The sequence below is a fragment of the Scyliorhinus canicula genome, chromosome 9 (assembly GCF_902713615.1).
Source record: "Scyliorhinus canicula chromosome 9, sScyCan1.1, whole genome shotgun sequence".
NCBI classification, from domain to species: domain Eukaryota; kingdom Metazoa; phylum Chordata; class Chondrichthyes; order Carcharhiniformes; family Scyliorhinidae; genus Scyliorhinus; species Scyliorhinus canicula.
The window spans coordinates 64796411-64821982 of record NC_052154.1 but is presented as its reverse complement, the minus strand read 5'-3'; the positions used below and the strand labels follow the sequence as shown (position 1 = coordinate 64821982).

Genomic DNA, 25572 nt, shown 5'->3' with positions numbered 1-25572 from the left:
CTGAATTTTTCATACTTGATGCCCCTGACATTGTTTGAAACCCAGTTGATATTGGGGTAATTAAAATCTCCTACTAATATTGCCCTCTTATTCCTACAGTCAGAAAGTTGTACACATGGGTAAGGTAAAGACGCCATAGTCCAATTTTGTCCCTCTAATCAAGTATCCGTTTTTGCAAAGAGATCCTGCTGCCATATGTCTATCTGTGCCCTTAGCTTATCTGCCTTGTTTGTAATACCCCTTGCATTGAAGTATAAATAGTTCAACCCCGTAAATCCCCTTTGCTGGATGCTTTTTAACCTTTTATTTTGTTTTTTTCCGCTGACTACATCACTTATATTAATGTTCTACTTCCCATTTCGTGATCTGACCTGACCCACCTACATTTGGAGTCCCATCACCCTACCATACTAGTTTAAAATCTCCTCAACGGAACTACCGAAACCCCCCGGAGGATATTGGTTCCAGCTCTGCCGGGCTGCAACCCCTCCGGCTTGTACAGATTTGACCTTCCCCAGAACGGTCCCAAAGCTTCAAGAATCTAACTCCCTCTAAAGCCCTCCTTGGTACACCATTTCTCCAGCCAAGCATTAATCTGAGCTATCCTTGTATTCCTACTCCCACTAGCGCATGGCACTGGGAGTAATCCTGAGATTAATGCATTTGAGGTCCTGTATTTTAATTTAACTCCTAACTTCCTATATTCAGCTTGCAGATCCTCATCCTGTTGTTTACCTATGTTATTGGTACCTATGCATACCACGGCCACTGGCTGTTCACCTTCCCTCTCCAGAGTGCCCCGCAGCCACTCTGTGACATCTCTGACCCTGGTACCAGGGAGGCAATTTACTATCCTGGATTCACGTCTGCGGCCACAGAAGTGCCGGTCTTTACCCCTTACTATTGAATCCCCTATCACTGTAGCCCTGTCCCTCGTTTTCCTTCCCTTCTGTGCAGCAGAGCCAGCTGTGGTGCCATGAACTTGGCTGTTGCTGCTTGTCCCTGAGAGACTATCCTCCCCAACAGTAACCAAAGCAATAAAGCTGTTTGAGAGGGCGATGACCACAGGTAAAAAGCTTCCTTCCTGAGCCTTTGTCTGATGGTCACCCATTTGGGCAGCACGTAGCACAAGTGGAGAGCACTGTGGCTTCACAGCGCTAGGGTCCCAGGTTCGATTCCCCGCTGGGTCACTGTATGTGCAGAGTCTGCACGTTCTCCCCGTGTCTGTGTGGGTTTCCTCCAAGTGCTCCGGTTTCCTCCCACAGTCCAAAGACGTGCAGGTTAGGTGGATTGGCCATGATAAATTGCCCTTAGTGACCAAAAAGGTCAGATGGGGTTATTGGGTTATGGGGATAGGGTGGAAGTGAGGGCTTAAGTGGATCGGTGCAGACTCGATGGGCCGAATGGCCTCCTTCTACACTGTATGTTCTATTTCCTTTCTGCCTGTGCAATCCTCACCTGTGGTGTGACCACCTCAATGAACATGCTATCCACAACATTCTCAGCATCATTGATGTTCCACAGTAAGTCCACTCACAGCTCCAGCTCCAAAATGCCGTTAGTCAGTATCCGCAGCTGGACACACTTCTTGCACACGTGGTTGTCAGTGATACTGGAAGTGCCCCTTATTTCCCACATTGTATGAGGACCACAACACTGAGGTCTCTTGCCATGACTTCTCTCTAGATTAATCTAGTTACTCCCTTTAAGAGAATTTAATTAAGCTAGGAACCTTCCTTTGTTTCTATTACAATAAAAGTCCCTACCTATATTTAAGCTCATACATTTTACTTTACAAACAGTAAGATACTCCTCAGGTCTCACTTACCAATACGCTGTTTCCTTTGGGACTGTGTCTCTTTCTGAACTGTGATGCTACCTCCAAAAGCTGCCGTTGGTGGCCCAGATGGTCCCCGCTGCTGCTGCAAGGTAAGTAAGGCATGCCTTACCTTGCACCCTTTTTACCCTCCCCATTGTACCCCGGGTGTCCAGGTCCACAGCTCTGCTCTGCTGCTGCTGTAGGGTAAGTTGATGTATGCCCAGTTTTGGTCTGCTGGATCTGTTTTGGTGGTAGCATGTCGAAGTGCCACAATAGGATGGAGGGTGTCCTTGGTTTTGAAGATGGAACTTTGTTTCCAGAAGGACTGCATTTTGGTAACCCCTACCAATACTGTCATGGACAGATGCATCTGCAACAGGTAGGTTGATGACGACAAGGTCAAGAGGATTTTCCCCTCTTGGTTCTCTCACCACCTGCCACAGACCCAGTATGACAGATATGTCCTTTAGGACTTGGCTAGCTCTATCATTCGCAGCTGAGCCACTCCATGATGGGTTGAATGGCCTCCTTTTGTGCTGTAAAATTCTATGACATTGAAGTCTCCCATCCAGATTATCCTTGCTATTCTCAGTGTGTCTTCCAAATAGTAATAAACCCAGTGGAGCACTAACCGTTCAGCTGAGGGAGGGTGGTACGTGGTAATCAACAGACAGTTTCCTTGTCTATGTTTGATCTGATGCCATGAGACTTCCAGGGTCAATGTCACTCCTTCCTGACTACATAAACAGTATTCTGCCACCTCTGTCCTGCCAGGAGGATCAGGGATGACAAGGGAGGAGTCTGGGATATTAACAAAATCTGGGATTAAAATTCTAGTGATGGCTATGAAAACATTTTTGATTGTCGTAAAAACCCATCTGGTTCACTAATGTCCTTTAGAGAAGGAATCGCCCATCCTTACCTGGTCTGGCCTACATGTGACTCCAGACCCACAGCAATGTGACTGACTCTTAACTGTCCCCTCAAGGGCAATTAGGGATAGGTAAATGCTGGCAAAACCTGTGACGCCCATGTCCCATAAACGAATTTTTAAAAAATTCAGTTTTGACTATGTCAGGCTATTGACTAGTCTGTGAGACAACTCTCTCAATTTTGGCACTTGCCTAGATGTTAGTGAGGAGGGCTTTGCAGGGTTGACTGGGCAGAGTTCATCGTTTCTGGTGCCAAGGTTGATGACGGGTGGTCCATCCAGTTTTGTTCTTCAACTTTTCTGTCACAGTTTGATAGAACTGAGTGGGTTGTTAGACCATTTTAGAAGGCTCATTGCTGTGGACTTTGAAGCTTGGGTTTGATATTTATGGAAGCAAAAATGAAACGTGCTAAGAGGGGAGAGGAAAAGATAAATAAAAGTCTTGGGCTTGGGTCTGAAGGATATAGCTAAAATACAAATGCAAATTAGCACAAACAATGGAGCAAAAGGAAGGAGGATTCTGGAGTTCAAAGGGAATAGGGGATATTGGTGTTGGCTGCAGGATGAAATGGTAAGAGACCGCCTGAGGGCCGCATTTTCATTGCCCTACCATGGATGACTTTTCCCGCTAAACTACTAAACTAACCAACAAGAGAAAAAAGTTAAGAAGCTGGGAGAAAGAGACAGGATGAGGAAGCAGCAAAGGAAAGAACCAGGTAAGAGAGTGAACATTGGTTGGATTTTCTAGTTTTCAGCGGCAGAGGAAGGCGAAATGGGAAGTGTACAATCTGCAGGCCTTTGCCCCTACAGCATGCTGAATCACGCATCAGCTGGCCAATTAGCGGCACTCTGAGAAAGTCCATAACAGACACTGAAGCAACTGAACAGCAGTAGGTGAGGGCATGATTTTTCCATTCTGTGGACTGTTGTGTCAGCAGTGTCGCATTCAGGACTCTTGCTATGGAGGAAATAACAGCTAAATACACCTGTCCCATTCCCCTTCTGCAGAAGTATTAAGAAAAAAAGTCATATTGTGCCGTTTAACTCTGTCTCTCACTGAGGTTGAAAGACCAGCTGACTATTCCTACACTTTTGTGTCAAATTCTCACCATTTTTATTGTAGCTACCAGGCTAATAGAACATAGAACAATACAGCGCAGTACAGGCCCTTCAGCCCACGATGTTGCACCGACATGGGAAGTCAAAAACTAAAGGCCATCTAACCTACACTATGCCATTATCATCCATATACTTATCCAATAAACTTTTAAATGCCCTCAATGTTGGCGAGTTCACTACTGTTGCAGGTAGGGCATTCCACGGCCTCACCACTCTTTGCCTAAAAAACCTACCTCTGACGTCTGTCCTATATCTATTACCCCTCAATTTAAGGCTATGTCCCCTCGTGCTAGCCACCTCCATCCGCGGGAGAAGACTCTCACTGTCCACCCTATCTAACCCTCTGATCATTTTGTATGCCTCTATTAAGTCACCTCTTAACCTTCTTCTCTCTAACGAAAACAACCTCAAGTCCATCATCCTTTCCTCATAAGATTTTCCCTCCATACCAGGCAACATCCTGGTAAATCTCCTGTGCACCCGTTCCAAAGCTTCCACATCCTTCCTATAATGAGGCGACCAGAACTGTATTCAATACTCCAAATGCGGCCGTACCAGAGTTTTGTACAGCTGCAACATGACCTCATGGCTCCGGAACTCAATCCCTCTACCAATAAAGGCCAACACACCATAGGCCTTCTTCACAACCCTATCAACCTTGGTGGCAACTTTCAGGGATCTATGTGTATGGACACCGAGATCCCTCTGCTCATCCACACTGCTAAGAATTTTACCATTAGCCAAATATTCCGCATTCCTATTATTCTTTCCAAAGTGAATCACCTCGCACTTCTGTATATTAAACTCCATTTGCCACCTCTCAGCCCAGCTCTGCAGCTTATCTATGTCCCTCTGTAACCTGCAACATCCTTCCACACTGTCTACAACTCCACCGACTTTAGTGTCGTCTGCAAATTTACTCACCCAACCTTCTGTGCCCTCCTCTAGGTCATTTATAAAAATGACAAACAGCAAAGGCCCCAGAACAGATCCTTGTGGTACGCCACTCGTAACTGAACTCCATTCTGAACATTTGCCATCAACCACCACCCTCTGTCTTCTTTCAACTAGCCAATTTCTGATCCACATCTCTAAATCACCCTCAATCCCCAGCCTCCGTATTTTCTGCAATAGACGACCGTGGGGAACCTTATCAAACGCTTTACTGAAATCCATATACACCACATCAACTGCTCTACCCTCGTCTACCTGTTCAGTCACCTTCTCAAAGAACTCGATAAGGTTTGTGAGGCATGACCTACCCTTCACAAAACCATGCTGACTATCCCTAATCATATTATTCCTATCTAGATGATTATAAATCATATCTCTTATAATCCTCTCCAAGACTTTACCCACAACAGACGTGAGGCTCACCGGCCTATAGTTACCGGGGTTATCTCTACTCCCCTTCTTGAACAAAGGGACCACATTTGCTATCCTCCAGTCCTCTGGCACTATTCCTGTAGCCAATGATGACCTAAAAATCAAAGCCAAAGGCTCAGCAATCTCTTCCCTGGCTTCCCAGAGAATCCTAGGATAAATCCCATCAGGCACCGGGGACTTATCTATTTTCACCTTGTCCAGAATTGCCAACACTTCTTCCCTACGCACCTCAATGCCATCTATTCTAATAGCCTGGGTCTCAGCATTCTCCTCCACAACATTATCTTTTTCCTGAGTGAATACTGACGAAAAGTATTCATTTAGTATCTCTCTTATCTCCTCAGCCTCCACACACAACTTCCCACCACTGTCCTTGACTGGCCCTACTCTTACCCTAGTCATTCTTTTATTCCTGACATACCTATAGAAAGCTTTTGGGTTTTCCTTGATCCTACCTGCCAAAGACTTCTCATGTCCCCTCCTTGCTCGTCTTAGCTCTCTCTTTAGATCCTTCCTCGCTTCCTTGTAACTATCAAGCGCCCCAACTGAAACTTCATGCCTCATCTTCACATAGGCCTCCTTCTTCCTCTTAACAAGAGATTCCACTTCTTTGGTAAACCACGGTTCCCTCGCTCGACCCCTTCCTCCCTGCCTGACTGGTACGTACTTATCAAGAACATGCAATAGCTGTTCCTTGAACAAGCTCCACATATCCAGTGTGCCCAACCCTTGCAGCCTACTTCTCCAACCTACACATCCTAAGTCATGTCTAATGGCATCATAATTGCCCTTCCCCCAGCTATAACTCTTGCCTTGCGGGGTATACTTATCCCTTTCCATCACTAACGATGTAAAGGTCACCGAATTGTGGTCACTGTTTCCAAAGTGCTCACCTACCTCCAGATCTAACACCTGGCCTGGTTCATTACCCAAAACCAAATCCAATGTGGCCTCGCCTCTTGTTGGCCTGTCAACATATTGTGTCAGGAAACCCTCCTGCACACATTGTACAAAGAACGACCCATCTAATGTACTCAAACTATATCTTTTCCAGTCAATATTTGGAAAGTTAAAGTCTCCCATAACAACTACCCTGTTACTTTCGCTCTTTTCCAGAATCATCTTCGCCATCCTTTCCTCTACATCTCTAGAACTATTAGGTGGCCTATAGAAAACTCCCAACAGGGTGATCTCTCTTTTCCTGTTTCTAACCTCAGCCCATACTACCTCGGAAGAAGAGTCCCCATCTAGCATCCTTTCCGCCACCGTAATACTGTCCTTGACTAGCAGCGCCACACCTCCCCCTCTTTTGCCCCCTTCTCTGAGCTTACTAAAACACCTAAACCCCGGAACCTGCAACAACCATTCCTGTCCCTGCTCTATCCATGTCTCTGAAATGGCCACAACATCGAAGTCCCAGGTACCAACCCATGCTGTCAGTTCCCCTACCTTATTTTGTATACTCCTGGCATTGAAGTAGACACACTTCAAACCACCTACCTGAACACTGGCACCCGTTGCGAAGTCAAATCTGTGCTCCTGACCTCTATACTCTCAATCTCCCGTACCCCAAAACTACAATCCAGGTTCCCATGCCCCTGCTGAATTACTTTAAACCCCCCCAAACTAATTCATGATCTAATAGGAGGGGCTCAGATCACGGACAGCCCCACGTTTCGACTTTGACTTCCTGTTTTTCATTGGACTTGTTCTGAGACATTTTGTCAGAGGATGTGGCTTACTCCATTCCCCTCTCTGGATTGCCAGGTTGTAAATGGTGCAGCAGACCCATGACGATTGTGCATGCCTGCACAGTCTAAGCATCAAAACCTCATTTTGAGCAGACCAATGGCCTGATCAGTAATGGCTCTGGTAGATCCGTGGCTCTCATTGTAATGCATCCGAGCCTCCCTATGCAGATTCCTCATGGGGTTATGAGCCATCTATTCAATAGATAGCCCTTGCCTCCAAGAACCCAACCCTCCAATGCCTGTGTTGGACAGAATATCTCTGGCACCGTTTGACTGCCTATGGATGTAAGTGTCGTGACTACTCCCAGGATTGCAGGCACACACCTGCACGACCCTTTGACAAATGGTTATTGTACTGATGTATACCTTTGGAAATAGTGCTTTGATTAGGTGAGGGTTATCGAGACGTATGGATCTGAGACAGAAGTGAAGTTGAGGCATGTAGGTCTGCCATGATCTAATTGAATGGTGGGTTGATTACACTAAGGGCAGCATGGTAGTTAGCATAAATGCTTCACAGCTCCAGGGTCCCAGGTTCGATTCCTGGTTGGGTCACTGTCTGTGCGGAGTCTGCACGTCCTCCCCGTGTGTACGTGGGTTTCCTCCGGGTGCTCCAGTTTCCTCCCACAGTCCAAAGATGTGTGGGTTAGGTGGATTGGCTATGCTAAATTGCCCTTAGTGTCCTAAAAAATAAGGTTAATGGGGGGGGGGGTTACTGGTATAGGGTGGATACGTTGACTTGAGTAGGGTGATCATTGCTCGGCACAACATCGAGGGCCGAAGGGCCTGTTCTGTGCTGTACTGTTCTATTGTATACTATGGAACCACCTCTTTTATTTTAGCTTTGCTGAGAAATATATGAATGTTTTTAACATTGTAATTAAATCTTGTACAACGATAGTCATTCTGTTAACACAAAAATACAGTTTCCTATACTTATCAGACTAGTTCATTGTGCTTCAAAGCTTTTCCATCCACCTTTGCACAAAGGTTTATTTAATGAGCATTGCACATCTCTCCAATTCTATGCATTTTATTGCTGACCAAGTTTCTAGGTTTCCAAAATCCATATCCTTTATCCAATTAAATGCCAAAATGAGTTTACATACTGAAAGATAGTTCAAGAGGTGACTCTTTGCAGCACTTTTGATTTTTCTCACAAATTAACATTTTGGCTGTGGAGACAGTGGAGGCACCAAAGGAGCTGCACAAATACTAAGCATCTTGTTAATATCCAGAGAGACTTGTGCTGACTTGTTGGGCGCAGATTTTTCTGGTGTACCTAAAGACAAACTTGGTGAAGTCCGCAAAAGGGAATCTTCCTTATTTTCATTACCTGTGAATATGAAATGTGATTATTATTTTCCAAATTAATGTTTGTTATCTGACTAACAGATGCATGTAAATAAAGTGCAGATACTTGTTATACATGAAACCAAAGAGAAAATGCTGGAAAACCTCAGCAGGTCTGGCAGCATCTGTGGGGAGAGAAAAGAGCTAATGTTTCGAGTCCAGATGACCGTCTTGACTCGAAACGTTAGCTTTTTCTTCTCCCTGCAGATGCAGCCAGACCTGCTGAGAGTTTCCAGCGTTTTCTCTTTGGTTTAAGATTCCAGTATCCGCACTAATTTGCTTTTATCCAGTTGGTTAGCATGGTTTGACTGAATGTATAACTGAGGGGAGTTGCCTTGGTTATACTGTTCTATTTGGTGAGTTGGTTCCCCACTATAAATCACTCCATTTGTTTGTACAAGTTCTCGAACTCTTGACATTTTAATGCACAAATCTGCACAGCTGTAGTGTATGCAACAGATTACGAGAAGCACAGAATGATGAATGAATCTGCCAGTGTAGTTTTGGGCCTAATGTCATGTTAATTTGGCAATTCTAATTTCATAGAATCATAGAATTAACAGTGCAGAAGCAGGCCATTCAGCCGATCAAGTGCACCGGCCCTTGGAAAGAGCACCCCACCCAAGCCTACACCTCCACCCTATCCCGTAACCCAGTAACCCGACACAAACCCAACCTTTTTGGACACTAAGGACAATTTTAGCATGGTCAATCCACCTAACCTGCACATCTTTGGACTGTGGGAAGAAACCGGAGAACTCCGAGGAAACCCACGCAGACACGGGGAGAACATGCAGACTCCGCACAGTCAGTGACCCAAGCCGGGAATCGAACCTGGGACCCTGGAGCTGTGAAGCAACAGTCCTAACCACTGTGCTATTGTGCCGTATTGTTGTATCACTTTGATACAACAAATGTACTAATAATATGGTCAAGAATAGTCCCATTAATTCATGACAACAAACTTATTAAAATGAGAAGTTCTGTCAATTTCATTTATTTCGAAATTTAAACAGTGGATGTGATTTACATGCGTTGTCGCTCCCAGCTTTGTGGTCCGACGAAGCGGTTAATCTCAAGAGAGGTCTTTCGCAAGATTTGCGACTCTTGAGACATCTCGCGAGATTCAACCGAACCTCGAGAGATGACGCAATCTGGATCTCGCCTGCACTGGGCGAGATCCAGATCAGCATATTTAAATGAGTCATTAGGCTCATTTAAATATGCATGCAACAGATTCTCCCGGCATCCGGGAACTAATGGCCTCTCCAGCGAGACCTTGACCGGGTGCTGTTTTGTACAGGTCCACACAAACATGAACCAAGTGTAATGGTACCTGGTGGCTTTCCCAAGCCATTGGAAACCTCTGGGTGGTCGGGACACGACAGGGTGGCCCTCTGGCACCCAGGCTCCTGGGCACTGCCAGGCTGATACCTTGGCATTGCCACCCTGGACTGCCAAGGTGCCTAGATGGCACTGGTAGGGGCACTGCCTCGGAAGCAGTGCTGGGCTGCCAGGAGTTTTGGCCTGAGAGGGCCATGCCCATGAAAGAGAGGTCTGAAGGGTGGGGTGGGGGAGGAGGCGTGTGGTGGTGGTGAAGGGTGGGGCCCCGAAAGGGGTGGGGGGGTGGAGGCCTGAAAAGGGACCCCAAGGCAACTGCATAGCAGGGTGTCCTGACTTGAGGTAAAGCCCATGTGTGCGGTGGGGGATAACAGTCTGTGTGGAGTCTGCATGTTCTCCCTGTGTCTGGGTGGGTTTCCTCCGGGCGCTCTGGTTTCCTCCCCCAAGTCCCGAAAGACGTGCTGTTAGGTGAATTGGACATTAGAATTATCTTCAGTGTACCTGAACAGGTGGCGTCGTGTGGCGACTAGGGAATTTTCACAGTAACTTCATTGCAGTGTTAATAATGTAAACCTACTTGTGACACTAATAAAGATGATTATTATGATATTATCATTGCATTGATCTTATCCTTGGGCCCTGGATAAGGTGATAGCCTCTAATATCTTGAGACCGTGGAGGAGCAGAAAAGATTTTTATGACACCCCTCCTCTGTCAAAAATCTTAATGGATCAGTAATTTCAGGTGGTGTAAATTGCCACTATCAGAGATGTGAATGAAACAACTTTCACTGACTGTAGAAATAATGTATTTTTTTTACTAGCTTTACAGAGAGGCCTCTTGGACAAAAGTATTGGGTAGGAATCTTCATCAACTGAGGCTAACACAGGCTGTTTAAATTGAAATAGCATAGAACAGGAGCATTTGCTTTTATGATCAATTTTGTGCATAGCACAACAGTCTCAGTGATTCTGTATAATGCTGTAGAAGTGTGACATTGAAACTAATGTTACTATTAATTAGTATGTATCTCCAGTTGTTTATACTAACATATCTTGGGAGTTTTGTTTCAGATTCCTTACCAGTGGGAACATTAGCACTGGAAACCGGCCTTTCCAAACCTTTGGGCCCACATGTTGAAACTGGAGAAGGGATAGCATGGTGGCGCAGTGATTAGCAAATACAAATGCCAGTACTTGGAGGAATCACGTATGATCTGTGGAAGAACCAACTGCCTGCATTGTGCATCTTGATCCTCTTAAAAGTGTTTACGGCGTTACAGATCAATGCGTCATCACAAACATTTATTTATTGTTGTCTGCCCCACTAGTGTCAACAAACTTGCTGTTACTCCGTACCTTTCTCTTCTCTGGTTCCTAAATAATCTCCATCACCTCCCAGAACACTTACTCCTCTGTGCCTGCTAATATCTCTTTCCATTTGACACAAGACCTGAATTCCTTAGCTTGTGCCAATTGGTCCCTCCCCAGATCAAGCAATTATATTATTGACATGTTCTGCTTCTCTCTCTGCTTGGATGTGGATGGCACAGAAAAAATATATAATTTTTTAACAGTGAGGAAACATTAAATTATCTAATGAAATGAATTCTGCATTTGCAAGGTTTGGATTACCTGCTGTTTGAGCTGTTGGATGGCTTGGAACAGGCACTTTTGTTTTGTTCTCACTGATATTTTCTTGTATGGTCTGTTCTTTCTGATCATTCTCAGTTGTAGTAAGTACATTAAATTCTGGGTTATCAAAATTGATGTACTGGTACAGCATTCTCCGCTGTTTCCCTGTAGATACTACACACAAAGAATAGTGCATAAGAAGCAAACCAAAAAGCACAAAATACAATTTAAAATTGGCAAATTTGAGTTAAATAGAACATTATTGGCTAGCATCATATATTAAGGATCCCTGAATCACTTGGGTCAATAGAAACTTTGTTGTTCAATAACAGCAGTTAATATATTGATAGCTAAACCTTTATCATTGTAAATGCTGATTAAAAATGCTCTCAGATTAAGGTCAATTAATCATTAGCATAGCCCACCTTGTGTAAATTTAAACCTGAGAATTATTTTGTTGATCCCTTAGAGTTTGCAATGATGTTTTACTGTATAAATTCATACTACATACTGAAAAAAAGACATGTATTTACATAGCATCTTTCACAATGTTTGGATGTTCCAAAGTACTTTGCATTCGATAAAGTACTTTGAAGTGTAGTCAAACAAACTGTGGAGAGGCTTTGTGAAGTCAGGAGGTATGGTTTTGTGCTTTACAGTAAATGCACAGATCCATTCTGAGTGAATGAATACCCGGCGATACATTTACAGGGAGCTGTGTGGATCGAAGAGTGGAGTGAGGCCTGCGCAATGTGACAACTGGCCAGCCTGACCGGGTCTGGGCTGGGCAGCAGGAGTGAAGAGATCGGAGAGGTGATCGAGCATTTCTCCAAACACCAGTACTGAGCCAAGGAGGCAAACTGCAAGGGAATCGCACCAGCTCCTCCTCTTCCTGACTGACATCGGGCACAAAAACAACAGGCTGCAGCTGGATTTTTAAAATAAAATAAAAATTCCAAGATGGTGCTGGAGCGTGGCAACACTCTGTGAGCTGTCCCCTACAGATCCTCTTCCTACATCTTTTAGAATCATTATTACAGTGTGTTCTATAATTATTATAATATGTTCTATATTCATGTATGGAGCAATCTGCAATGAGAGTAAGCAGAACAATACTTTTCACTGTGCTTCAGTACAAGTGACAATAAATAAATCTAATCAAACCATTATAATGTAGGAAACACAGCAGCCAATTGGTCAACACTAGGTTCCACAAACTGCACTGCCATAATATCCAGATACTTTTTTTTGTGGTATGTTGGTTTGTGCATAAATGTTGGCCAGGATTACAGGGAGAAAGGACAATATATAGATGTGGTTTTAACAAGGAAGCATAAATATCTAGCTCTGTTTACTTGACAATCTGTCTTGGATGAACTGCAATTTATTCCAAGTTAAACACTGGGCATTCTGAAGTCACTGGGCGAAATTCTCCCATCGGGAGGCTAAGTGCCGACGCTGGAATGAAAACCGGAGTGTTTCACTCCCGCATCGGAGGCCGCTCCTCACCCCCTATTCTCCCACCCCTAGGGGGCTAGGAGCGGTGCCGCGTCAATTTCGCGCGCCGGGCCTTGGCACCGCGTGAAAGCGGCGCCACATAAATTTAAATGACGTCACCCGCGCATGTGCAGGTTGCCGTCCTCCCTGCGGGCGCCCCGCAAGACATGGAGGATTGATCTTGCGGGGCGGCGGAGGAAAAGAGTGCGTCCTTTAGAGACACCGGCCCGTCGTTCGGTGGGCACCGATCGCGGGTCAGACCTCTACTGAGCGCCCCCCTGGTGCTTGATCTACCCCCCCCCCCACAGGCCGCACACGCAGCGTTCGCGCGCTGTTCACGCCGGCAGCGACCAGGTGTGGTTGGCGCCGGCGTGAACCCGTCGGATTGGGCAGGCCACTCAGCCCGTCCGGGCCAGGGATTTGCCGCTTGCCTGCTATAAATGGCGAGCGGCGTTTCTCCGAGCGGCCTGTCGTGAAACGCGGCACGCTGTTTTGGGGGGGGGGTGGGAGAATCGTGTGAGGGTGCTAGGGTGGCGTAGCGGGAATTGCCCGGCACTCCCGCGATTCTCCCACCTGGCGTGGGGGTCGGAGAATTGCGCCCATTATCTTTGGCTCTTGCTACAAATTCCATCTCATTTTCCACCCTGGTCTCAAGCTGAATCATATTGTTCACAACCTTGACTTCCTATTCAGTTGCAAGTTGAGCTTCTGATCTAGTAACCTCTCCATCACAGAGAATAAGCATCAGTCTGCCCACCTTAGCCCCACTTCAGTCACCTGCTGTTGTGAGCCCTTGCCAGTTCCAGACTCAACTGGCTTTCTGGCCATCCTACCATCTAGAAAACTTCACCTCGTCCAAAACTGTGTTGCACTTATTAAAGCAAAAATCTCCAGATGCTCTGAATCCTGGGATTTTTTTCAAATTAAAAAAAATACGAGTTTGGGATTTCACACCATTACATACATTTTAGAGAAAATAAAAATTAATTCAAAGATTTATTCTATTTTGATCACTTATTATTGGCATGGCTGAGTTTATAACCATGTTAAATCTGACAGTGGTTTCACATTTGGGGATCCCAGATCAGGTAAAGTGGGTCGATAAACTAACTTGTGAAGATGGTCCACTTCCCACATTAGTCATCTTTTAAGCCTTCTTCAAGTGAATGCTAATTTAGTGTTAATTTGTGCTGAAATATTGAGAGTATTGTGTAGCTGATCTGGCTCAAGATGGATTGGGATAGTACTCAAAATAATTTCACTTAGTTATCCTTAAACCGACGGAGAAGTAAGATTTTCATCCCATTTTTCTAGATTGGATTCTAACCAGAAAAGAAGCAATAGTGTGTTAATTGCAATGTCCTATCGCCCAAATGTTCGGTTTGCTAATAGATCCATGCTGGTAAATTACAACTATAAAAAAAGCTTGTTTAGAGATTTAAAAAGCTCACAGTATCAGTTGGTCTGATATTTAAGAATTAATTACGGTTTGTTTATTTTTCTTACATATTTTGTTGCTGCTTTCCAGAGTTGTGGTAGATGTTTTTGGAGAGATTGTTGTACTATTTAGCACTACCACCCCATCATTGCGTCTCTTTTTCTTAAGGGCTTTCTTCTGCTGCAAAGCAACTGTTGAAAGATCTGTTTTACTGCTATCACACTCTATGTCTTTGTATGAATGTTCTTTTGTAAAGTCTGGGTGTTGAAAAATGTGCAACTCTGCACTGGCCCTAGAAATGCAAACAAAATACATTGCAGCTTATCAACCCAGTCTCTAGTAAATTGAAGATTTCTAGAAATAATTAAAGGTAGAATTTATGCCATGAATGAGGCTAAAAAATAACTCAACTGCTATAAGCAAGTGTGTTATTTAAGTGCCATGTACACCTCCAGGTATTGTTTATAATGAAAAAGTGGTATAAAATGAGAATTCTATATTAGTCCAGGTTGTTGTAAATGCAGAATAGACTTTTATACGTCTCATCATTTTATGTCACGTCTACTTAATTTCTTTCCAGAAATATTATCACATCTGGAAAATCTAACTAGGTGGTATTAAAGAAACAATTCATATATAGTAACAGCTCCAACAATTGTACTTTAATAAATCCCCACTGAAAGTGCTCAAATTCACAGCTCCTGATAATTTTTTGGTGCAATGCTCTAACTATTAATCAAACTCTTAGAAAATGTTTACCGATGCTGGCATACAATTGTATAGTAACCTTTGGGTCACAAATACACTCTGTAAACTATTGAATTAAAGACTTACAATGAATCACAAATTATATATTCTGGGGTTTGGGGAAATTAGTGTTACAACACAATGGAATAAATAATACAAATGAAGTCTCGGAATATGAAAAATATATTCACTAATCCACATTATTGGCAGAAAAAGGTTTGCTTCCTTCTGTCATTGCCCCATAAAGTCACCAATAACATTTTCATTTGTGAAATTCAAATATCCTTAATACTTTTGATATTTGAAATAAAAGAAATCATCTGGAAACTAAATTACATTAGGAAAATTATTTTGAAAAGCAAGTAACAGAAAAATATTAATATATTTTCACTGACGTACAGTCTAAAGATTGATATAAATTATGTTGCTATGGCTGATGTGATGGAAAACAATAGGATTGCCTATGAATTCTGTGGACCACACACAATACCAGAATGTGGAATTTTGATCACTGTTCAAAGCCCTTGGTGGATAGTTAGTAACTTGGAATCAATTTCAAGACAATAAACCAGAAAGGTTCAGGACCCACTCTTAAGAATCGGCAACAAATCTCCCAGCAGGAGGAATGGGGCCGGATTTTGTGGTGACCTTGAAGAAAGCTGCCCACACAGATCGAGAAATGTTTGGTATGGATTTACCTTTCTGTTGTTAGTTTGAATCTGGTGTCAAGCCAAGGCAATCTCCAAGCATTCAGCAAGAGTAATGCCATCAAGCAGGGAAAATAACCAATCGTACTGAAGTATTCTCAGACAGTAAACCAGGGAATGAAATACACTGATTATCCTTCACTTAATTTTATTTTACACAGGGAGAAACATGTGATTGTAGCATTTACATGACATTAAGTTGGAAGGTGAAATATCATAAGTTTAAAAAAATTAAATTTAGAGTACCCAATTCATTTTTTTTTCCAATGAAGGGGCAATTTAGCGTGGCCAATCCACCTACCCTGCACATCTTTGGGCTGTGGGGGCGAAACCCACGCAAACACAGGGAGAATGTGAAAACTCCACATGGACAGTGACCCAGAGCCGGGATTGAACCTGGGACCTCAGCACGAGGCAGCTGTGCCAACTACTGCACCACCATGCTGCCCTTAAATATTAAACATTGTTTTTATCATAAACATTCCACAAGTTTAAAATTAGTTTTTCAGGGCCAGAGGTTTTTCAGCTGTAATTACGAACATACTACACTTTTTGAAAACTCAGTTACACCTCATTCAAATATCATTCTGTTACTTTTATAGCAAGTTCTCTTCAGTTTAGTGATTTCTAATTGATTGTTCCCCATGGAAGATAGAATCAATGACAGCATCGTCCAAATTTTCATGTTCAAAAGCTCAGTTGTAGACTCCAAGAAGCTGCTGTCAGTTTCAGTGGAGTGATGACTGCTAAACTGACTTTAACAGTTATTACCACAGAAAAATCCAGGCCAAGATTCTAATTGGGCTTGACCTCACTGTTTAGCTGAGAATTTAATCCCAATTGAGCCAACTGAATCCTGGTCAAAATCCTGGAACTTCCTCCCTAACAGCATTGTGGGTATACCTACACCTCAGTGACTGCAGCAGTTCAAGAAAGCAACTCACCACCACCTTCTGAAGGGCAACTAGGGATGGGCAATAAATGCTGGCCTAACCAGCGACGCCCATATCCGTTAAAAATTAATAATTTTTAAAAACCATGATGACTGTGTGAAGAGGAACTCAGATTATCACATGGCTGTAATTTTTCAATGTGTACCATTTTATTTTCTTTAACTACCTTTGTATTTTCTTTCTCGAAATCTGAAAACTCCCTTTTTATTCAATAAAATAAACATTAAAAAAAAACATATTTAGAAAACCCAATTCTTTTTTCCCCAATTAAGGGGCATCATTTTGGGTTGTGGGGGTGAGATCCATGTAGAAACGGGGAGAATGTGCAAACTCCACACGGACAGTGACTTGGAGCCAGGATCGAACGCGGGTCCTCAGCGCCGTGAGGCAGCAGTGGTAACCACTGCATCACCGTGCTCCCCTATCAATAAAATCAACATATGGATGCTGGAAATCGGAAATAAAAACAGAAAATCAATGGATTAGGCAGCATTGATGGAGAGTTGACATTTCAGTTCATTGGCACATTTTGTGGTACTTTCATTCGTGCTTTTAGTTGCACTGTTTTTCTCTCCACTATCCTGTTATTTCCTATCACCCCTCAGCTGTACAGAAATTGCCAGACAAGCTGTTCTTGGGTTTGGCTCCTGATACTGAGTTGGTTGGTATGAGATATGTGAGAACAACCCAGTGATGATGCTTTTTATTTTCTCCCTGCTTCGAGGCAATTGTGGCAATTGTTGCAAAGTATGGCAAACTATAAATCACTACATAAATAAGAATTGTCTCTGTTTTTAAAGTGTACATTGAATTTTGTGCATGTATTCCTTATAATTAACAGAATTTTAATAATATATTGCTGACCGTATTTTAACTCTCTGTGGCTAGTATAATGAGGAATACAAATATTTTTGGCACTTAAACAAATGAGTTTGGCACTTGTCTAAGACAAATCAAATTTTCTCTGACAGTCTGAATCCCTGGTTTAGGTTTGTTTATTGTGCTCTGCCTTTATATTGCTTGGACTGCAGGATGTCAGCCACTTTTCGCAGTGTCACTATAACTATCAGCAGAACAACAGAAAGTAATTCCCTTTTTTCTTTGCAGGAAAGTATAACATTATTGTTCAACATCTAGTATTTTGATATTTTTCACCCAATTTCTCCTCTCGCTGCCTACAAGATGAAGTCTAGACTGGATAGTAATAACAGTCATCTGTAAACTCCCCAGGTTTGAGTCATGACAGTGGCTTTGGCAGGTTATTCAACCATAGCTGATATCCAACAGAGTCAGATCGTAGCTTTACATGACATTCACACGTAAGCACTATCGGCAGTTGCTGGATACCAATTTGATACATACACACTTCATTTTCTTTCCCCGAAACTGGAAATTTTTGATTTTATGACATAGTGTGGCACCATTACTCATTAAGCCTTGGCTGAAGGAAATCCCTCCTGATTTTAAGGCCATGGCTGCCAACCTGGCACACAGGGAAGCATTGGCACAAAACTGCATGCAATTAATCTGTTACGTGATCCATTTACAAAGAATGTAGAAACACAAAATTCATAGCGCACGAGGCCACCATTTGGCCTCTTTATATAGCCACAAACTGCAACAATACACAACCTAGACGACTGAATCATTGTTGATGAACTTTAGAAATGGTTTTATATAAGTTTCATTATATGGCTCAATGTGGAAACATTTTGTTTACAGATATTATAGTAACCCTATTTTGTTAACATGCCTAGCAGTTTATGAAATCTTGTATCCATTACAGGAAAATGATCCACTACTGGAAACTCATACAAATTATACTGTAATCTAATTTTTCTACAATTCTTTTTAAACATATTTTATATTTGAGCATTTTCTTTAGGATTAATTAGTAAATGAACAGAATTATGACAATTTAAACAACAGAAACCATATTGTATCTAATCTATTGCATAAGAATTGCACATAAAATGTAGAAGAGGTATACTGCAATTTATTAGGATGTTTTATGTGCATACTATATTCTTTTTTTCTCCTGAGTGTATTCATTATGCAATTCGGAACAAAGATCTCACTGGATCTTTCACTGGAAGATTGCCAAGAAAGTGTACTGCAGCTGGGGAAATGTCAAAGTTAATTAGATGTAAATATATATACTATGAATATAATATTTATAATAAATATGCTAGCACAATTGTAGGTCTTGCTTCAAATATCACATTGTTATAATGTCCAAAAGGCTCTGGTGAATACATCGTAACAATCTCCAAAGGCACTAATAGTTTTATGAAGCAATTATTTGCCCTTTTCTGATGGTGGCTGTAAGTTTTTATTATCTCTTTGGGGATTTATTTGGAGTATATTGAAAATAATTATAACTACTGTATTAATACAGTAATTAAAGAATGTTTTAATGCCATATCCTTGTTAGAAATCTAATTTCTTTAGCTGTTTCATTTCTTCCCAGCCTTGTTTGTCTCTGCCTATTTCTGTAACCTCCTCGAGCTTGAGAAACCCCTTTTTCACAATCCCCATTCCTCTGATTTCAGTCTCTTGTACGTCCCCTTTCTTTCTGCAGCAACATTGGTGGGGCCATGCCTTTAGTTGTGATGATCTCACTCTTTGGAATTCCATTCTTTAAAAGTTTTGTGTCTCTCTCTCCTCCTTCATTACCATTAAGACTCATCTATTTGACTGAGTTTTTGGTTTCCTCGCCTAATCGTCTCCTTTGATTGGCATCTGTAATCCGGACACCTTTGTGAAGCTCTTGGGACATTTTCTGTTAACAGTGCTAAAATGTAAGTTGCCGATTAGAAATTATACTACTGTTATTTTAAACACTTACTGCATTCATTTTACCATTCTGTGCTATCTTAGTGGAGACATTCTCATTTGAAATTAATGGGCTAATCCCACTGTTAAAATAATGGACAAAGGACTGTCATATGTGCATGTTAAATACTGATTGTTCTTCCTAATTTCCAGGCATAAATATTAACACATTCTCTATTCCATTAAGAAGATTCTTGCATTTAATTGAAGATCATGCTGTGCATAGAGATGATTTCTGCATTGCTGAAAGCATGTTTAATAACACATACTTATTTCAATTAATTAGATACCAAGGGTCCCAGAGGATTGTGAAAATCAGGTCCCATATCAAACACATTGAAAAGAACATATTAAAATTGAGCACATTCAGTTAAGCCGATTATTACATTGAATCATTTTACTTTATCAAATTTAACTTAATGGAGCAAATTAGGCAGAAAACCTATATAACAATTAAATTAAATACCTTATCCTCCAAGCTCCTAGGAAAAGTGTCTCAAAATATTAGTACAATATTTGCATTTATTACTCAGTTTCCATTAAAACATGACTTTCATTATTTTTGATAATGGTGTTGTTTGTCCCTCTCAAAACATACTTTGCCATCTTCTTTTTAAATCCATAGGTGCACAGTAAGCTGTGAAGCATGGACATACTCTGATAGTTCTTTAGCTCAGGCAGAAGTTCCCCATAAAGTTTCATTTCTTCTTCATAAACTTTTGCATTCACAATAACTGCTTTTCCTTTCTCATCCCACTGAAAGGCAGTGATAATATCATACATTTTGTGGTGTCAAAACAATTGTTATTACAAAATCAAATTCAAATTGCAAAGCAATATACCAATACTTAAATCAAGTTGTATTCCAGAATTTGAAATATGTCCTTACTGAACCACACTACATACAAAAACAATTATTGTCTTTGCTCCAACAAAACTATTAATTATTTTATTTTAAATAAACCTGCAGAATATTGCTATCTACTACCAACTTGAAACAGAGTCAATCCGGACAGCTGCAATATATTTCCACTGGACAGTCAAGTAAGCCACTATGCCACTTTTATACTGATTTCATTTCACTTTGGTCAGTGAAAACCTGGAATTCTGAGTCATATTTATGGTATCAAAACAAAAAATGCTGGTGGTGTGAATTGGGACACTGGCCTTTCATCTCTAGACTATATTGGTCTGAATCCAGCCCATATTTTTGTAACAAAAGAATTTCCTCTTTGCTCACTGAATGAACTCCACAGTAAAATGAATTCAGTCCCTAGCTGGTATACCTCTGCAAGGTGAATTTCAGGGATGCATATGCTGTGCATACCTAACCCTAACCATGTTGTTCCTCCCACAGGTATCGGGCGCTTTACTGTGCCAGGGTCCAGGACGCAGATTGTGGTAGTGAACTATATTTAAATATGCAAATCCTTCCTACATTATTCAAGAATAGAAGTAAGGAAAAAAACCAGATAATTGCAGACCAATCAGTCTGACATCAGTGGTAGAGAAATTATTGGAAAAATTCTGAGGAACAGAATTAATCTCCACTTAGAGAGGCAAGGATTAATCAAGGATAGTCAACATGGCTTTGCAGCGGAGAACATGTCTAGGAAATTTGATTTAATTTTTCAGGAATAATAACAATAATCTTTATTATTGTCACAAGTAGACTTACATTAACACTGCAATGAAGTTACTGTGAAAATCCCCTAGTCGCCTGTTCGGGTATATTGAAGGAGAATTCAGAATGTCCGAATTACCTTTCGGGACGGTGACCAGATGTGAAGATGAGGGCAGTGCAGTTGATGTAGTCTACATGGACTTCAGTAAAGCTTTTGACAAAGTCCGCATGGAAGACTGATCAAAAAGAGCCCATGGGATCCAATTTGGCAAATTGGATCCAAAATTGGCTTAGTGGCAGATTGCAGTGGGTATTGGTCGAAGTTTGCTTTTGTGACTGGAAATCTGTGTCCAGTGGTGTACCGCAGGGATCAGTGCTGGGTCCCTTGCTATTTGTAGTGTATGTTAATGATCTAGATGTGAATGTGGGGGTATGATTAGTAAGTTCACAGATTACATGAAAATTGCTGGTGTAGTAAATAGCGAGGAGGAAAACCTTAGATTACAGGATGATATAGACGGGCTCATGAGATGGGTAGAACAATGGCAAATTGAATTTAACTCTGAAAAATGAGAGGAGATGCATTTTGGGAGGACTGAAAGGCAAGGAAATACAGAATGAATGGTATGGCGCTAGGAAGTAAGACAACCAGAGGGACCCTCGGGTGCATGTTCAAAGATCCCTGAAGGCACCAGGACAAATAGAAAAGGTGGTTAAGAAGGCTTATGGGATACTTGTGGGCAGCACAGGAGCAGTGGTTAGCACAATTGCTTCACAGCTCCAGGGTCCCAGGTTCGATTCCCGGCTTGGGTCACTGTCTGTGCAGAGTCTGCACGTTCTCCCCGTGTGCGCGTGGGTTTCCTCCGGGTGCTCCGGTTTCTTCCCACAGTCCAAAGATGTGCAGGTTAGGTGGATTGGCCATGATAAATTGCCCTTAGTATCCAAAATTGCCCTTAGTGTTGGGTGGGGTTACTGGGTTATGGGGATAGGGTAGAGGTGTGGGCTTGGGTAGGGTGCTCTTTCCAAGAGCCGGTGCAGACTCGATGGGCCGAATGGTCTCCTTCTGCACTGTAAATTCTATGAAATTGCCTTTATTAGCCGAAGTAGGGAGATTATGATGGCGAGTACTGTGTGCAGTTCTGTTTGCCACACTATAGGAAGGATGTGATTGCACTAGAAAGGGTGTAGAGGAGATTTGCCAGGATGTTACCTGGGCTGGAGCGTTTCAGCTATGAAGAGAGGCTAGATGGGCTGGGGTTGTTTTTCTTAGAACAGAGAAGGCTGAGGGGGGGAACCTGAATTATGAGCTATATAGGTAGGTAGATAGGAAAAAATAAGAAAGTGTAACTCCTCTGGTGTGGCTGGTGGACGGATCCAAGGGCCAGGAGTGGGTCGAGAATAAGGGAGCTGGTGGAGCAGGAGAATCTTAGTGCACCAGAGGTCAAGATGGCCGAGGGCACAGGGCCTCTCCTACCCACTCAGTGGTCAAAAGAGCAGCTGTGGGAATTCTTAAATGAGTTCAGCCAGCAGAGAAGGGAAGCCCAGGAGGACCTAGCCGAGGTGGTAGAGCCGCTTAAAGCCGGGATGATCGTGTGGAGCAGAGGCTGGAGTTCCAGGGCCAGGAAATCCAGAAAGTGGAGGAGTCGGTGGGGAGCACGAGGAGTAGCTCACCTCATTGGCAGCCAAGATGGGGGCGATGCGGGAGACCCAAAAGAGGCTGAAGCAGAAGATGGTTGACCTGGAGAAATGCTCCAGAAGACAAAACTTGCAAATCGTGGAAATGCCCAAAGGCATTGAAGGAGCGGAGGCTGACCCGTATATGGCCAAGATGTTGGAAAAGCTGATGGGGGAGGGGGTCTTTGATTGGCCCCTGGAGGTCGACCAAGCGCACAGGGCGCTGATGAGGCCGCAGGCGGGTGAGCTGTTGAGGGCGATGGTGGTGCAGTTGCACCGCTTCTTGGACAAGTAGACGATTTTGTGGTAGGTGAGGCATACAAGGAAGTGTATATGGGAGGAGAATGAGTTGCTTTTTTACAAGAGACGCATTTAAAGATATGGGATCAGACAAGATTGAGAAAAGGATGAGTAGGGCTGGTGTTCATTGAAGGTTTGGGAGGCCAGCGGGGGAGGAGTTTTCATATTTTTCCCATGTGCACCAAGTGTACTCCCAGATTGACTTTTTGTGATGGACAAGGTGTTGTTGGTGGGGGTAGTTGACTCAAAGTAATCAGTGGTTGTGGTTTCAGACAATGCGCCGTACTGGGTGGTCTGGGAGGGGGGACGCCCGCAGTGGAGGTTGGATGTGGGGTTTCTGCCGGATGAGGAGATGTGTGAGCGGGTGAGGGCTGCCATAGAGGCGTGTGTAGAGTTCAATTCTACGGGGAGGTCATGGCTGCCACGCTGTGGGATACACTCAAGGCAGTGGTGGGGTGGGGGGGGAGTTTATTTTGATTTGAGCACACAGAGGAAAAGGCAGAACGTGCAGAGATGGCAAAGTTGGTAGAAGAGATTCTGAGGGTGGACAAGAGGTATTCAGAGGCCCCGGAGGCAGGGTTGTTGTGGGAGAGGAGGCAGAGGCTCCAGGTGGTGTTTGGATTGTTGTCCATCGGGAAGGTGGTAGGGTAGTTGCGGAGGGCCATGGAGGCAATATACGAGTATGGGGAGAAGGCGAGCAGGATGCTGCCCCACCAACTTAGGAAACAGGAGGCATTGAGGGAGATTGGTAGAGTGAAGAACGGGAAGGTGGACTCGGAGCGGGTGAATGGGGTGCTTGAGGAGTTTTATAGGAAGTTATACAAGTGGGAGCCCCAGGTCAGGAGGGAGGGAATGCGGTGGTTCCTGGATGGGTTGGAGTTTCCCAGGGTGGACAAAAAACTGGTGTAGGGATTAGGGGCCCCCATTGGGTTGAGGGAGGCGATGGACAGTATGAGGGCGATGCAAGCGGGGAAGTCCCCGGGGCCCAGTTGGGTTCCCGCTGGATTTTATAAAATGTTTGGGGGGGAATCTGGAGCCGCTGCCGGTGAGGGGATAAAACGAGGCTAGGGAGAGGGGAGAACTCCCTCCTGCACAAGGGGTTTTCAAACTCAGGGTCGCGACCCGCAGGTGGGTCGCAGGTAGGTGTCGGGAGGGTCGTGGAGCGATTGGTTGTGGCGTTCCTGATCGCAGGAAGAAGTTCCCAACTGCAGTCCCTGATTGGTTGCGGTGTTTGAAGAGGCGGGTAGCGCGAGGATGGGCTGTGTGCTGGTCACCGCACGCAGTGATTTTTGGGGGGGGGGGGGGGGGTGGTGAATGGACTGACGGGCATCCACGTGGTCGCGATGCCAGCAGTGGTGGTCCCAGCTTGGAGCACCACTCTGGTGCTCTACCTTTCCGTGCTGCTCTGCTGGTCCCCCGCCAGCGATCGGCAGTATGCAGCCTGTGGCTACTTGGTCAATCCATTCAACGGCCAGCACAATGTCCATTTGCACTCCCACTTCGGTAAATACTAGTCGGGAAGTGGTCTGTGAATGGGGTGGGTACAGTGAGGGAAGCCAGGCCAGGTTTCTCGGAATACTGCTTAACCGAGGCCAGTCAATAGGACTGACATGTGAACACTGGAAGATTCCTACAGTCATTACTTTGTGTCGACATTCTCTGGAAACCAGGAAGTCAGAGCTTTTGGGGCGAATGGAGCAGGAGATGACTTGAATGTCTGGATAGTGCAATGCAGTGGAACCAGTAAGAAATAGTCTGACATTGTGTGTGTTTGACAAGTTACTTCATCTCCTCTAAAGTCGTAGTTTGTAAAGTAAAAACAAGAGTGTGCTTTTTTATAATTGGTTAAATTGCTAAAGAAATGGGAACATATTTAAAACAAAGTTTGTGTGTAAATGTAAGGCTGCACATGTTCAACTGAAGTTAATTTAATTTTTAGCAGTAAAAAATCATAAATTTGGAAAAATTAGTTTTTGAAATAAAAGTTTCAAAGTAGCGGCAGACAGAAGGCCATGCACCCGGCACGTCAATGCTTTGGGTGCAAAATCATAGAGATGAGATGACTCCATTTTGTAGTTGCCAGTAAGCAAGCAACAGGATTGTGTGAAGAACTGAAGGTGGGTCATTTTGTTATAAGGTAGAGAGGGCCAGAGATACAAACAGAACAGGATCTCACAACTAAATCTGCTGGAGAGAGCTTCTCAGGAGAGTCCACGGTAGGACAAGGAAGTGCTGGTGTGAGCTGTATCCCGAGCTCCAAGGCCTCTGGTGAACAAACAATTAAGAAGAAACTGAAATCGGGAACAAAGCAGTGTAAAGATGATTTCTTGAGGTATGGCGCTAATTGTGCCAATGCAAATCAGGATGCAAAGCCCATGTGTATTATATGCAGGGAAGTGCTGACAAATGAAGTTTAAAACCCTCAAATCTTCAAAGGCATTCAAAGACTAGGCATGTCAAGGA

At 43.4% G+C, this 25572-nt stretch overlaps 1 protein-coding gene across 2 annotated transcripts in view; it reads right to left on the bottom strand.

Annotated features, from left to right (window-relative positions):
• Positions 1 to 8023: 8023 nt before the first annotated feature.
• Positions 8024 to 25572, bottom strand: part of LOC119971361 (uncharacterized protein C16orf86-like) — a 29819-nt gene continuing 12270 nt past the window's right edge. For both annotated transcript variants that reach the window (XM_038806794.1, XM_038806795.1), the window contains exons 2-5: positions 20110 to 20267; positions 14338 to 14561; positions 11335 to 11508; positions 8024 to 8342 (exon numbers count right to left, since the gene is read on the bottom strand). In XM_038806794.1, the coding sequence (XP_038662722.1) occupies positions 8170 to 8342; positions 11335 to 11508; positions 14338 to 14561; positions 20110 to 20267 (729 nt within the window). In that variant the 3' untranslated portion in view covers positions 8024 to 8169. The remainder of the gene's footprint in view (positions 8343 to 11334; positions 11509 to 14337; positions 14562 to 20109; positions 20268 to 25572) is intronic.